The sequence below is a fragment of the Trichomycterus rosablanca genome, chromosome 11 (assembly GCF_030014385.1).
Source record: "Trichomycterus rosablanca isolate fTriRos1 chromosome 11, fTriRos1.hap1, whole genome shotgun sequence".
NCBI lineage: Eukaryota > Metazoa > Chordata > Actinopteri > Siluriformes > Trichomycteridae > Trichomycterus > Trichomycterus rosablanca.
Window position 1 is genome coordinate 32,420,766 of NC_085998.1, and position 13,632 is coordinate 32,434,397.

At 35.5% G+C, this 13,632-nt stretch overlaps 1 protein-coding gene across 4 annotated transcripts in view; it reads right to left on the reverse strand.

The window, feature by feature from the left end:
- Positions 1–2,200: 2,200 nt before the first annotated feature.
- Positions 2,201–13,632, reverse strand: part of lrriq1 (leucine-rich repeats and IQ motif containing 1) — a 38,104-nt gene continuing 26,672 nt past the window's right edge. For 2 of the 4 annotated variants that reach the window (XM_063004186.1, XM_063004187.1), the window contains 4 exons: positions 6,593–6,716; positions 5,242–5,302; positions 5,003–5,117; positions 2,201–2,818 (listed from right to left, as the gene is read on the reverse strand). In XM_063004186.1, coding sequence (XP_062860256.1) covers positions 2,679–2,818; positions 5,003–5,117; positions 5,242–5,302; positions 6,593–6,716 — 440 coding nt within the window. In that variant the 3' untranslated portion in view covers positions 2,201–2,678. Of the gene's footprint in view, positions 2,819–5,002; positions 5,118–5,241; positions 5,303–6,592; positions 6,717–10,752; positions 10,817–13,632 lie in introns of those variants that run through there. The other 2 variants (XM_063004188.1, XM_063004190.1) reach the window with 2 other exon arrangements.

Consider the following 13,632-nt stretch of genomic DNA (forward strand, 5'->3'; position numbering starts at 1 on the left):
GGTTCCATAAAGAACCATGTATTCTGTGTCACTGTGGTAAAGAAACCTTTCTGGCACCTTTCATTTTTGAAGAATTATTATATACTCTACCTTAATTAATTTAATAAAAGTGATTATAAGCCTCAAAATCATATAGGCCATTTACATCCACTAACATCATCATCAGTTTAGCCATGGTAGTCTATCAAAACTGACGTGTTGAAACCCACAGTAGAAATGTTCACTGTTTGATTTGTACACAGTGTTGGAGAGGCTGCAGTGAAATCTGGGGATCGGAGTAAGCGTGTCACTCTGACTTGTATATACACACTTAAGAAGGCTTAATTAAAACAATAATAAACTGTACAGAGCTGCTGCCTAGACAGAACCAACCATAAACACAGACTTTAAAAAGGTCTGTTCATTTCACCAAACCCCCAGCACGTTTTGTCAAACGGACTCACCCATACATATTTAATTTTCCAGTAATGTGTTATTAAGTAATAAAAAAAAGAATGTTAGCTAACAGAAAGATAAACAAACGTATAGGATTTTATGGCTTTACAGCATCATCCTTTAACTTGAGCAGCTCTGCTGTCTTGAGTAGTTATAAATATTGGATGTTTTGAGTTTTTTGACTTGTCTTGGACAACCAGTGATGTGTATCATTCTCCACTGACAGAGGTTAAGCTACACTGCCAATCTCATATCACGGGCTTCCTTCATACAGGGACATGGAAATATATCATTCATACCATTCACCTCAAAGGCTATGCTGTCATGAACATTCAGGGCAATGCTCAGATAGTGATCTGGCTCAAGTAAACCCAAATGATTTTAATGCTTCTGATTTAGAATAAAAATTGGGAAGTAGACTATTAATAGAAATTAGAAATTAGAAAATAGTATTAATGCAAAGTCATTGTTGTAATAAGTGCCAGTGATATGCAGTGCTATGGTTTTGATTAATTAATTTACTTTTTTTAAATATAGAAACATTCTGATTTTAGGATTGTTTTGATATTTCTTTTTAATAGTTTTGGCAAACAAGAATACTGCTTGTTACAGTTTACATGTGGAATACAGAGATTTCTGAAGCATTTCTGCACAGTATTAATGTGTAACTTTCTCTTTGCGTAAAACAGCTTCAGTGGCCTGAAATGTTTACAAAACAAAATCAAGTTGTTCAGCCCTAACATTATTACTTTTATTTTATTAGTCTTTATTTTGTACTTTTGTGTGTATAAAAGTGTATTAAGTATAAGTTTCGCTCGGTGGGTGCAGGAATCTCAAACACAGGCAGAACTTTTTATAAGATCATATTGCCAAAACATAGGTAGATCATCTAAATATGGACAGGAGAACATAAATACTTGACATACTGTTTCTAAGAGGTAAGCGGTACTTCTGTTTGTACTACTGGCTGTTTGTTTTTACCTTAATTATCATACTAAACATATACTGCTGCCCAGACAGTGCCTGCTTGAACCACTGTGTTTATGATCCGCCAGATTTTTTATGTCAATCTTAAAATACACAAACATGACTACTTTAATTTAAAACTAAGACTAAATAAAGAACAGTCCAATGCTAATGTTTATAAAAAAAAGAACTTACATATTTAGAGTTTTAAAAGTCCTATATTTACTCATAGGGCCCCTGTCCGGCATGTCTTGTTTAAACCAGTGGTCACACACACACTTTACAAATAAGAGGCCTATAGCATAGAATTCTGGACTACAAGTGTTGTGAGCTGCAAATGGCCCACAGGCCACAGGTTAAGAACCCTTGCATGCTATTAAATTTAAATGTATATTAATATGATAATAATATTGGGACTAATGACAAAATTAGGGATGTTCTGATTCCATTTCTACCTGTTACCAATAAGATAAAAAGAACTATACTAATATAATATTAATATACTACTGTTACTGGCATGCTAACAGCAGCCAAGTCGACTTTATACAGGCAAGTTAGTGTAAGCAGAAAATGATGGTAATATATTTTGAGATACTCCGTGCCCAATGTTCATGTGTAGGTTCTGTTTTGTGAAACAGTACTGTCCCCAATACACAAAAAAATCAGTGACATTACAAAATATATTTTCTATAAAACTATAGAGACTTTAGAGAAGTCTGAAATTATAAAAAAAAACATGACAAACTGGGAGATATAAGATATAAGACATAAAACAAACACAATAAATAATTTAACTTAAGCGATTTCAATCTGCATTTATTGCTGAATTACAATACAAAAAGAAACTCTCTTATATTACAATAGGTCAACCAAGTATTAACCATTAAACAAACCCCAAGTAGAAGATAACAAGAAAAAGCTGCTTCCTATGCTGGCCGTTGTTTGAATATTAGCCGTGTCATTTGTAAATGGTTTCCACCCATTCCACAGCCTGCCGCCGTTAAATGAAATGCACTGATATTTGAGAATAAGACTCATCCCAGAACCGCCTGCAGATATTTGGGCTATACCTCATCTATTGCTTTTAATTAATTTACAGCGGAAGAAGCTTAGTTTTAGTGAAACAGAAGCTGCAGTGAGATAAAAAGTGAATCTTAAGGCTTTTAAGGGCTTATTTAAAACCATCTATCATTCTTTGAAAAATCATACTTTCATAGGTGTACATAAAAACAAAGGCATTGGGACTAGATCATGCTTATAAACATAGAGCAGAAAAGTTATTTTATCTTGTTCACTTGAACTCTTTTTTTCCCTCCTCCCCAGCCTCCACTCAGCTGCACCGGGTTGTTTCGGAATGAGATCCTCTCCTTCCTAGCTGGAGCCAAGGTGACTCTTTGAGGAGACGGCACTTCTTTCTCTGTACAAACAGAATCAGCACTGTCATTCAAAACAGCCACATGGATCCCAAAGTACGTAGCTATCCTTTATATCTGTAAAAAGAAAATCAAAAGCTTTCCTTGCATGAGCTCTAATGTGTTAATGGATTCTTGCAATAGTCTTGCCAAGTCGGGCACAACTGCTCGCAATGTCATAGCCCAGATACGCAGCGCTTTGCAAGCTGAGCGTCAGGCCCTTGGGCCGCATGCTGCCGACTGTGCCAGAGCTGCTTCTATTTCAGTGTGTGTTTAATGCAGTTCTTTTCAAACACATGGAACAAAGCTGGCTCTTTTCTGTAGCTGATGTGTTCCATGTGTACGGCCCATGGCTGCAGTGAGCGAGTCACACACAGCAAAATATACAAAGCAGCAAGGACATGGTTACTTAGTTCAATACACACTGCATTGAACTGAGAACAGGTACTGAGAACACCTCAGCACGCTCCAGGTGTCCCTACAGGACAGTTACTGGCAGGGATGATATTGGTGTATGCATATGAGCAATGAGCAAGAAACGCTGAGCGCAGAGTGCAGAAATTTCTTTAGCCGTAACAAACTTAATCATTTGTAAATGTAATATTTGCATGTAACTCATTTTGCGTTGTATTAAACCTTGGGCATGTCTCTACCACGCAGATTAAAAAAATCTGATTCAAATGGCTTTTAAATCATATCTAAAGCACAAACTGTGAAGAACTGCTTAAAAAAAGACACATGTTGCTTTGCACCAATAAAGAAACATTTTTCAAAATGCCCACATACTTGCTTAACCACTATGACCAAACAAATATTTTGCAGTCATTTTGATTTTATTCGTGATGGAAAGGGGAAAAATAATACCAAAGCATATTTACCTAGAAGAATGCTAAACATCTTTGGAACTAAACACAAAATACCTTTGAGTACTTATGTATTTAAGTATTAGAATTAATAGTGCAATCACAATTCGGTTGCTAAAGGAACAGTAAACTGTTAAAATCTAAACAACTCTTCATGGATAGCTAATAGGAATACACTTTGATCTAAGGAGAAAGACCATTTTCTGCTTGGTTGAACATTCCCACGTAAATATGTGACACCCATCAGCCCACATCCTCGTGGATTTCATTTTCAAATCATTCCCAGAATCTAATTTAGCTTAGTTAGAAGGAACAGTGGTGTGCCTTCAGCACTCAGGATCAGTGTGTTAAATGCGCTGCTTAAGTCACTGACAAGCATCTTCGTCAGTTTAGAGCCTAATCTTAAGTGAGTGTAACAGAGGAGCCACTCATTCAGACAGACCTGAGATCTGTCGCCTGTCTTACTCTGACATCTCCTAGTCTAGCTTATCACTCCCCACCTCACCCCACAAACCAGTACATGCACACTTTCTCACTCTTCAGTAGCTTCACACAACAATAATTATATTACAGTGTAACTAATATTTTGTTATGTCACTTATATAGTTGATGGTCAGAATAATCTCCTATAACAGTATGGTTCTGACAAGATGTGCTTTTTATAATAATAATAATTTTAGTAATAAAATAATAAGCTTTTTAAAAATGTTTTTACATCATTTTATAATTAGACCATACTGATTAAAAAACATTGTTAGAAACTATGAAATATAATGCACTTTCTAAAGACACGAATGTTGGTAAGCTATCAACAGTACCTGCTATAATAATATTTAAATTAGGAACCAACTTTGTACATTCCAAAACATTAAACATGAATATTTAATTTAAAAAAATAATTTTAAATAATTACATTGAAAAAAACAATGTACACTTTATTAAAAACTTTCATGTTATGGTGTTATTTATTATTTTTTCTTAATTAGTGGGTTAATAAAATAGTAAAATGTATAATTATGTGTATTTGTGGATTAGATTTTTAATGTATATAAAGTGAACAACAAAAAGCAATTCTGTGTCCAGCATAGCTAAACAAAATCAATTAAAAACAAATTTAATGTTAAAACTAATTTTGAAATATTAAATAATTATATAATATAATAATTTGTACAAATGGAATGTAACTAAATACTGTTAGAAATATAACTAAAATAAAATATAAAATATAATCTTATTTCTATAATAAATATGGTCTTTGTTGTAAATTTAATGAAGTAAATGATTTGTAATGTTTTCAGTGTTAAATATTGATTGTTTGAGACCTACTTGCATGTCCAGCTGAGTGTGAGCGAGAGTGAGCCTGTCGGTCATGAGGTGAAGAAAAACCATCAACCCACGACCTCGCTGCTGAATGTGAACGCTCCGTGTACCCTGCACAAGCCTATAAAAACACACACATACACACACACATACCAATTAAAGTCGATACATTTTCTGTAGATTTCCATACTCAAGTTGTTCAACCTGAAGCTGTAATCTTCAAATATAAAAATCTTAATGCTTACCACAAGCTGAACCCTTCCACCATTCAGAATATCAGGATCAATCTCTGGGAGGAAATGATCACTGTAAATGCAATAGGTGAAGTTACAAGGTTCGTACTTTTACCAATCATGTTACATATACAAGCACTAACCTGCAAATTTAATTTAAAGATAGAATTATAAAATTATGCTGCCATGTTTGGGTCAGTGAAATAATGTGGATGTTTTGAATTTAGGTACATTAGTTAGCTAAAAATGCTTTTATTAAATAAAAGATTTACCAACTATTCATTCATTTTCCAATTATATATGACAAAATACAATAGTAGGTATTTGTGCATCCATAAAACCAAAAAAGTTTGAAGCTACAACTGATATCTAAATCATATCTTTAGATATGGTGAATAATTAAAAAAATAGTAATTTGGTAAAAATGTAATAAATCTAGTTAAATTATGTTTTACATTAAACAATTAAAACAATTCTATTTATTCTAATAATTAAAAAATATAAAGTTTAAAATAAATCTAAACTTCTACTTAAGTATGCTTGTAAAAATAAAAGTGGGGAGGCTATTGTCTCATAAAAAAGACCCCTGTGGTACAGTTTACTAGTTATAACGGCCCTGGGAAGACAGTGAACCTATAGTAAAAAATTCAAAACATGGTCCTTGAATTCTTCAATTATAATAACTCATTTTAATTGTATTTTTTTATTTATTATTTGTAATAATATGTTATGCAATAAAGATGCTACAAAGAATACATTTCACACATTAACTTAGTGGAAAAAGATATTAAATAGTTGTTTATAATAAATACAATAATAATTATTATCATAGTTATTATTATTATTATTATTATTACCGTCATTATTATTAGTAGTAGTAGTAGTATTATTATTACCATCATTATTATTATTATTATTATTGTTATTATTATTACCATCATTATTATTGTTATTATTATTATTATTATTATTATTACTACCATCGTTATTATTATTATTATTATTACTGTCATTATTATTATTGTTATTATTATTATTATTATTATTATAACCATTGTTATTATTATTATTATTATTATTATCATTATTATTATTATTGTTATTACCATCGTTATTATTATTATTATTATTACTGTCATTATTATTGTTATTATTATTATTATTATTATTATTACAATTTCTCATAATACAGACTATGTTGATAGGAGTATTCATTAAGATATAAATAATAACAATGACAATAAAAAAAAAAAACACTGGATATATCCACAATAAACACCACATATATTTAAACAACAATTTTGATTACCACAAAGTGCTACGTCAGTGGTCAGAAATTTCTGTGAATGCAGAGCAGACTCACCTCTCAGAGTTTCTCTTAGTCTGAGCGGCTTGGCTTTGTAGCCACTGGTAGGTTCTGTGCTGCATCTGCGTCTCGTCTGGCTGTTCTGTCAGTGTATTCTGAGCGTGTACTTTTCCTCTGCCAGCTACTCTTGACATCAAACATCAAAAGTTTTTGTGAGATGATTATTTGTTTCTGTCATGCACAGACCCGGCTACCACAACGCAGTTACCAAGTTTTCAAAAGGGATACAATATAAAAACATACAGATCATGCACTGTAGATGCTCAAGATGAGAAGCTAGCTAAAACCAAATACAAATAAGAAAATCTGATTGTTTGACAGGCAGGTACACTGTGGAGTTTGGTGAGCCGTAAGACAGTAGTGTGCACAGCGTGGCCTGTTTGCATTCATGGTTAAAAGCCCATTTGTTTTAGGAAAGCTTAGTGAGGTAATTACTATAATGCTCCAGCAAAAGTCTCTGAGACAAATCAAGAACTTTGCTTTCACTGGGTCTTGTGGTCTCTTTTTAAACGAGCTGTGCTGTGATATTAATTCAGGCCGAACATCTAGAGAGGAAGCAGGCATTTGATTTAAGATCAGTGTTACCAGAAAGCTGTAAGAAAAGAAAAAAAAAGGAGAGACTCTGTGGAGTTTAGCACAGCCAGGGAGGAGTGTGAATCGATAACGACTTCTGACAGCCAAGTGCTGGAACTAACGAGACATTTATTTAAGTCCTGCTCATGGTTTAGCCAATATGTAAAGAGCAGACAAGTTTTATGGGTTATATTTATCAGGGGTTAATTAGAAATCCAATAAAAATGTCAAGTGATTAACCCCTCAACTACTCACTTATAGTTTAAATGAAAGAACTGGGGAGCACTTGCTGGTGATGAAAACTATAAAATTATCTACTGTGCACATAATTAAGCTAAAATAATCAACTTTAAGGGAAGGCAGTATTTAAATGATTAAAAACTTTTTTAAATCAATGCCTTAGTAATAAAATGTCATATAGTAAAAAATTAAGGTGTGTAATCGAAGTTGGCCATTTTTAAAACAGATGGACAGGCTATCCATCTGGCCCTCCCTCACTCAGATACTGCACAAACTAAAAGCGCAAGTTTTAAGGTAGTGCAGTCTCAGGAGTAAAAGGTAACAGGCGTCTACTAGTGGTTTTCAGCCTTGCCTTTTACACACAATTTATCTAAACCCCCTAATACATTTAATAAAACATGTCAGTGCGCTCTCAGTGCTGGTCCCAAGCCCAGACAAAAATAGAAGCGTTGTGTAAAGCAGGGCATCCAGCGTAAAAACTGCGCCAAGTCTGGACCAGATGCAGACAATTTACAGTACTGTCTGCAATCAGGGTTTTATAGGTCCATGCTTTCTTTAGTGGTTTTACTGAAGCTTCACAGAAAAATGGTTAAAATAGCTACATCTAAATTAGTATGATGACACTGTATTGGTTCTTTTATCTATATTACACAACATAATACACAGTATAATTTACTAAAGGATGTAATAAAACAGTGAAACTATAGTAACAATCATTTCATATTTCAATCTAGATTTAAGACACAAACTATAAACTAAATTAATTTTATTCATTTTATTGTCAGTAATAACCTTAACCTGATTAGGGTTCCACAGGTTAAGAGCCTACCTGGAAACAGAAGGCGCATGGCAGGAATATATGCTGCACACTGGGCAATTTTAATTAGCCAACACATCTTCAGCATGCTTTAGAGGGTCGAGGGGACCTGAAGGAAATCTACAGAGAGACTGGGAATATGTGCTATTTACCAGAGGCAACGTTTCAACCCAGGATCCTCAGGACAATAGAGCTTTGCAACATTGCTGAATCCCTCACTAATTCATTCAATATTTGTGAAAGAGCAAGTGACTTTGTAACTGCATCACAAACCATACTCGTTCTTTAGACCCTGTGCACACTTAAATACCAAAAATAGTTTTCAATTGTGCTGCAGGATGTTGATCAAAATTAGATTTTATTGACTAAAAAAGTGTCACAAAAGCTTAATTTTGCCTAGATTTAAACAAAAATGAATATAAATCTTTTCAAAGCTTCCAGTCACACTGCCTGACATCTTAAAACAATTTTTTTTTTGTTATTTTTATGCATAGAAAATGTGTCTCCATAGAAAATAGGAATATTTTAGAAGTTTTTTAAAGTAAAATAATGGACAGAAAATGTTCACTTAGTCAGTGAATATATGCATAAAACCCATATATAGTGATTACAGAAGTATAAATAATAAACTGTGCTTTTAATCACATGAAAGAATAAGAGATTATGACTACTAAAAATTTACAGGCATTTTCATAGCTAGAATGTAAGACACGCTTCAGAAATCGGACCCTCTCTGGCCCAAGCATGGCCCCTGATCACCCCAGCCGCAGGACGCCAGGGGCCCCAGGAGTCATGGCTGTTAAGAGGCTCTTAAGCACATTAAGCTGTATAGAGCTGCTTATGAAAACAGCGCCAGCACACGTCACCATATCAGAGAATCAGCTCTTTCAGCCTCCCCTAACCAAGCCGTCAAAGAGCAGCGGGCAGGTATCCGAGGTCACCCTGTCCGCCCCGGAACACAAACACAAGGTCAAACATAGTTTACCCCGACAGACCTAACAAGTGAATTCGACAGACTTGGAAAACACAACCTGCAACCATGTTTCTAATTACTGGCTTTCAGCAGCATGTTTTATTTGTTTTGTGTAGGAAGTCGTAACTGAGAGTAATAATGTTTCGGATAATTTAAATAGAATTTCATGAGTTATTGGTAATTCATGGCATGTTCAGTTCTAAATGTTCAATTTGACCAAAGAGGTGGAAATGTGAATGTGCTTCTTAACATACTGCCATTCCCAGATGTAAGTTATCTGAATATTTTAGAAGTTGACATGTAGCAAGAATTGTGAAATGTAACTTTTTATTAAAAACCAAACTTTAATTTGCTTACACATAACCAATTATGCACATTAGGTAGCTGCATTAAACTACAAACTATATACTCAGTCATATCGTCCAAAAATAGTTTAGATCAGTTTTTGTACAAATTATTTACATGTGTAATATTTACTATGAATTGAACATCTATATTTTATTCTCTAAGGATACGCACAAGCACCACACAAAACTTAAGGTTACCTGGATATGCGCTTATGTAGTAGTTACATTTAGATTTTTAGGCATTTAGTAGACGCCTTTATCCAAAGCGACTTACATTACAGTTACAATTAAGGGCCTTGCTCAAGGGTCCAACAGCAGCAACCTGGCGGTGGTGGGGCTTGAACCAGCGACCTTCTGATTACTTGTCCAGTACCTTAACCACTAGGCTATTCCTTAATCCTTAAACACCATAAGCATAATATAGAATTAATATAGAGTTCAGACATTTGCAACTTTAACAGCATTTATTCTTCTGGTTTTGCTCTTTCCAAATTCAAAGTATGTCTGTGGGAATTTCTGCCCAATTAAGTAAAATAACATTAGTCAGATTAGGCAATGATGTTGGACGAAGACCTGATTCCCAATCAAGGTATTGCTTCATACTAGAGTTCAATCACACCAATCCTTGTCAAGTCTGCTATAAACTGTGCTTTGTGCACTCAGGGGCCAAGTAATGCTGAAAAGATAAGGAGCTTCTTCAGTCTATTGCAGAAATATTGTGGGCATACTATTATTTTTATGTAATTGACTCTACACAACTTTTAGAAACTTGTGTGACAAGCATCTGAATTTGGGATTAGAGGGTGTCTATATAATTTTCGCTTATCTTTATAATTCTTGTCAGCAAGTGCGAGGACAGCTCATGATAACCAAGTCTTTCAGGATTTCCATGATTGGCTCATAAATTTGGAATTTAGTTTTGAAGATGTCTGACAACAATGAAGCAATGAGTAAGCAAAGTGCAGAAGAGAACTCCCAAACACTTGAAGCCCCCATGGGTGTAACACACACACACACACACACACACAGAGCAAGAAGTGATCTCTTGTCCTGAAAGTATGTAGGAATCTGTTGTCTGGGTGCGTATGTGTGAGTAGAAGTGTGTGTGTGTGTGAGAGTGTGTGTTATACCCATGGGGCTTCAAGTGTTTGGGAGTTCTCTTGGCAGACTCAAAGGAGGAGGTCAGGTCTTTTATCGTGAGGTTCTGTCTCCTACTTTCTTTTGCCCTAGGTCAAGCCTTCACCTCCAGAGAGCAGACCACAGGCGGTCAACTAGCGGTCAACACACATATCAACACACACACGCACACGGTCTGCTCATCAAGTGATAGTACAAAACAATGACCATCATGCAGATCAACAACTGTTACCAGCTTATTAATGCAAAATACATTTATTCAAATATATGTTAACTAAATGATTCTTAAATCTGTTTAACTTCAACAACTATTTTATACTATCAGAATCACGGTGGGTTCAGAGCCTGTAAACAATGGACACAAGACAGAAGAAGAACCCTGATCAGGGTGCTAATGCCATGCCAGGGGCAGTGACCACATACTGATCTGCATTCCTATGTAACGTCCACTTAAGTGGCCTTATTCACAAACATGTAAAACAATATACAGTATAATGTCTACAAAAATTTAAGATGCAGTTGTAGCCTAGTGTTTAAGGTACTGGACTAGTAATCGAAAGGTCGCTGGTTCAAGCCCCATCACTGCCAGGCTGTCACTGTTGGGCCCTTGAGCAAGGCTGGCTGGGTATCTACACAGACATGATTGGCTATGTCTGAGAGTGTGGGTAGCTGACGCCCTGTACAGGGTATTTCTCCTTCCAGGTGAAGCCAGGCCCACCACAACCCTGACCAGGATAAAGCATTTAATAAAATGAAAAAACAATTTTCTAGAACATTTTCTAGATTAAAAAATGCTTTATTATATAATTATAATTATAAGGCATTAAAATCTCACTCATTATGTATGGAAAAACAGAACGTAATGTCAAGCAGTGTACAGCTTGCAGACTTGCAAAAAACAACAAATGAAAGAACTGAAATATAAAAACATAATAAAGTTGAAACTGAAAGCTGTTGTAAGTCTGGAATCCATCCGGGTACCTGGATACAAGGCAGTAGTACACCTTGGACAAACTAAAGTCTATCACAGGGCATCCCATATTTATTTCAACTTTTTTAAGAACCCTCGTATATCATCTGTATATATGCATTGCATAGATTTCTGTACTAAAATAAATCATACTCACATTTATCCGCCTAATCTACCTGAAAGAGGAATTCATATTTGCAGTGTACTGGTTGACAGCTTAAGCTCTTTCACTTCATGATTTTGGGGTACACAGATAACTCTGACCTGTGGAAGGCACCAACACCGCACCCCTAAGGATCGGCCCTGTGCCTTAGGCCGCCTGCCGCTCCCTTGCTATTCCCCTGGCTAAGGCTTGCATTTCAGCCCCCCGCTTCAAGTCCCCTTCTGGAGGTGATTAGCCCCCCAAAGCCGTGACAGATTTTTTCCGAGATATCCGACTCGCTCGTGTTTATTTTATCCAGGCTCTCTTTTGTGGATGTGCTGGACATGAAGTAACCCACTTGAAAATGGGGATCGGCTTACATACGCCAGGGGATCCAGGAAGGAATCGCAACAACAAAAAAGAAGAAAAAGGCAAAATATAAAGCAATCCTTTGCGTGAATGGAGGGATTGCTTCCCTTTTATTTTTCTCTATTGCATTGGTTTGTACTGGTAGTGTGAAGAGTAAGTCACAAAGTAAAAAAGAAACAAAAACATGACCTCCAACTCTTCATCCCCTATCACTTCTTTGAACCCCAACAATACTGGCCAAAGCTCTAGCCAGCAGCCCCCTCTCATTATAAGGGCACTCATACCACCGTAGAGGCACAGGACTGCAGACAGATCTCTCACTAAGGGGCCTGGAACCCCTCTGTGCTGTACCTCCTCTACACTTAACTCAATTTCACACTTCAGGTCTGTAAACGAAGTCCTCTTGAAATACAATCATCTTGTTTATTCTTTTTCATCCCAAACAACTTAATGGCTGGCTATTTACCACCATGTCATGTGCCATCAATTTGATCAGGAGGTGAGCGTATTTCAACACACAAGGTTAGCTTCTGTAAACTAAAAAGCTCTAACTAAAAACACTTTCTCTAAAAATGCTAACACCCGAGTGAACACTGACTGACTGACAGACGATGTTCATGGTCACCTAAAACTGGACCAGTCTGGCATGAATCAAACTGGACCATAAAAAGTCAAAGAGATTGTATACAATCTAAGCAATGTGGGGTCAAGGGTCTTTAACAAGGGCATAACAGTGGCAGCTTTGTGATGGTGAAGCTTAAACCCATGACCTTCCGATCTAAAGTCTAGTACCTTAAACTTTAAGCCACGACTACCCCTATCATCTCTTCTACATCCTCAAAAGGGGGGTTGGGATAAATAGATTACCTGACATGCTACAAGTCTGCCTTTATACATAGGATGGTGTTAAGTCATTATGTTAGTTAGCATTATGGTATAATTTGCAGCCTTGCAATGATGTTTATTATTTCATCATCATGCTAATTCCAGAGATGTACAGGAAATCTTATTCTAATGCCTTTGATATGTAACAGTACAGGGTTTTTACTGGCTGCTTATTCAGATTATAAAAAGAATATATAATATATGCGGTGTTTTATTATATAAAATATGGTAGTTTGGTATAATTTGCAGCCTTGCATTGGTGTTTATTATTTACATCATGCTAATTCCAGAAATGTGGAAGAAATATTATCCCTATGCTTTTAATATGTAACAGTACAAAGTTTTTACTGGCTGCTCATTCAGATTATGAAAAGAATATATAATATACGAGGTGTTTTATTATATAAAATATGGTAGTTTGGTATAATTTGCAGCCTTGCATTGGTGTTTATTATTTATATCACACAGAAAGGACCTGGACCACTTCACCTGGGAATCAAACCCAGGACCTTCTTGCTGTGAGGCGACAATGCTAGCCATGCGTGCCACCCTATACTGCCTATAATACTAAATTCATGGTGATC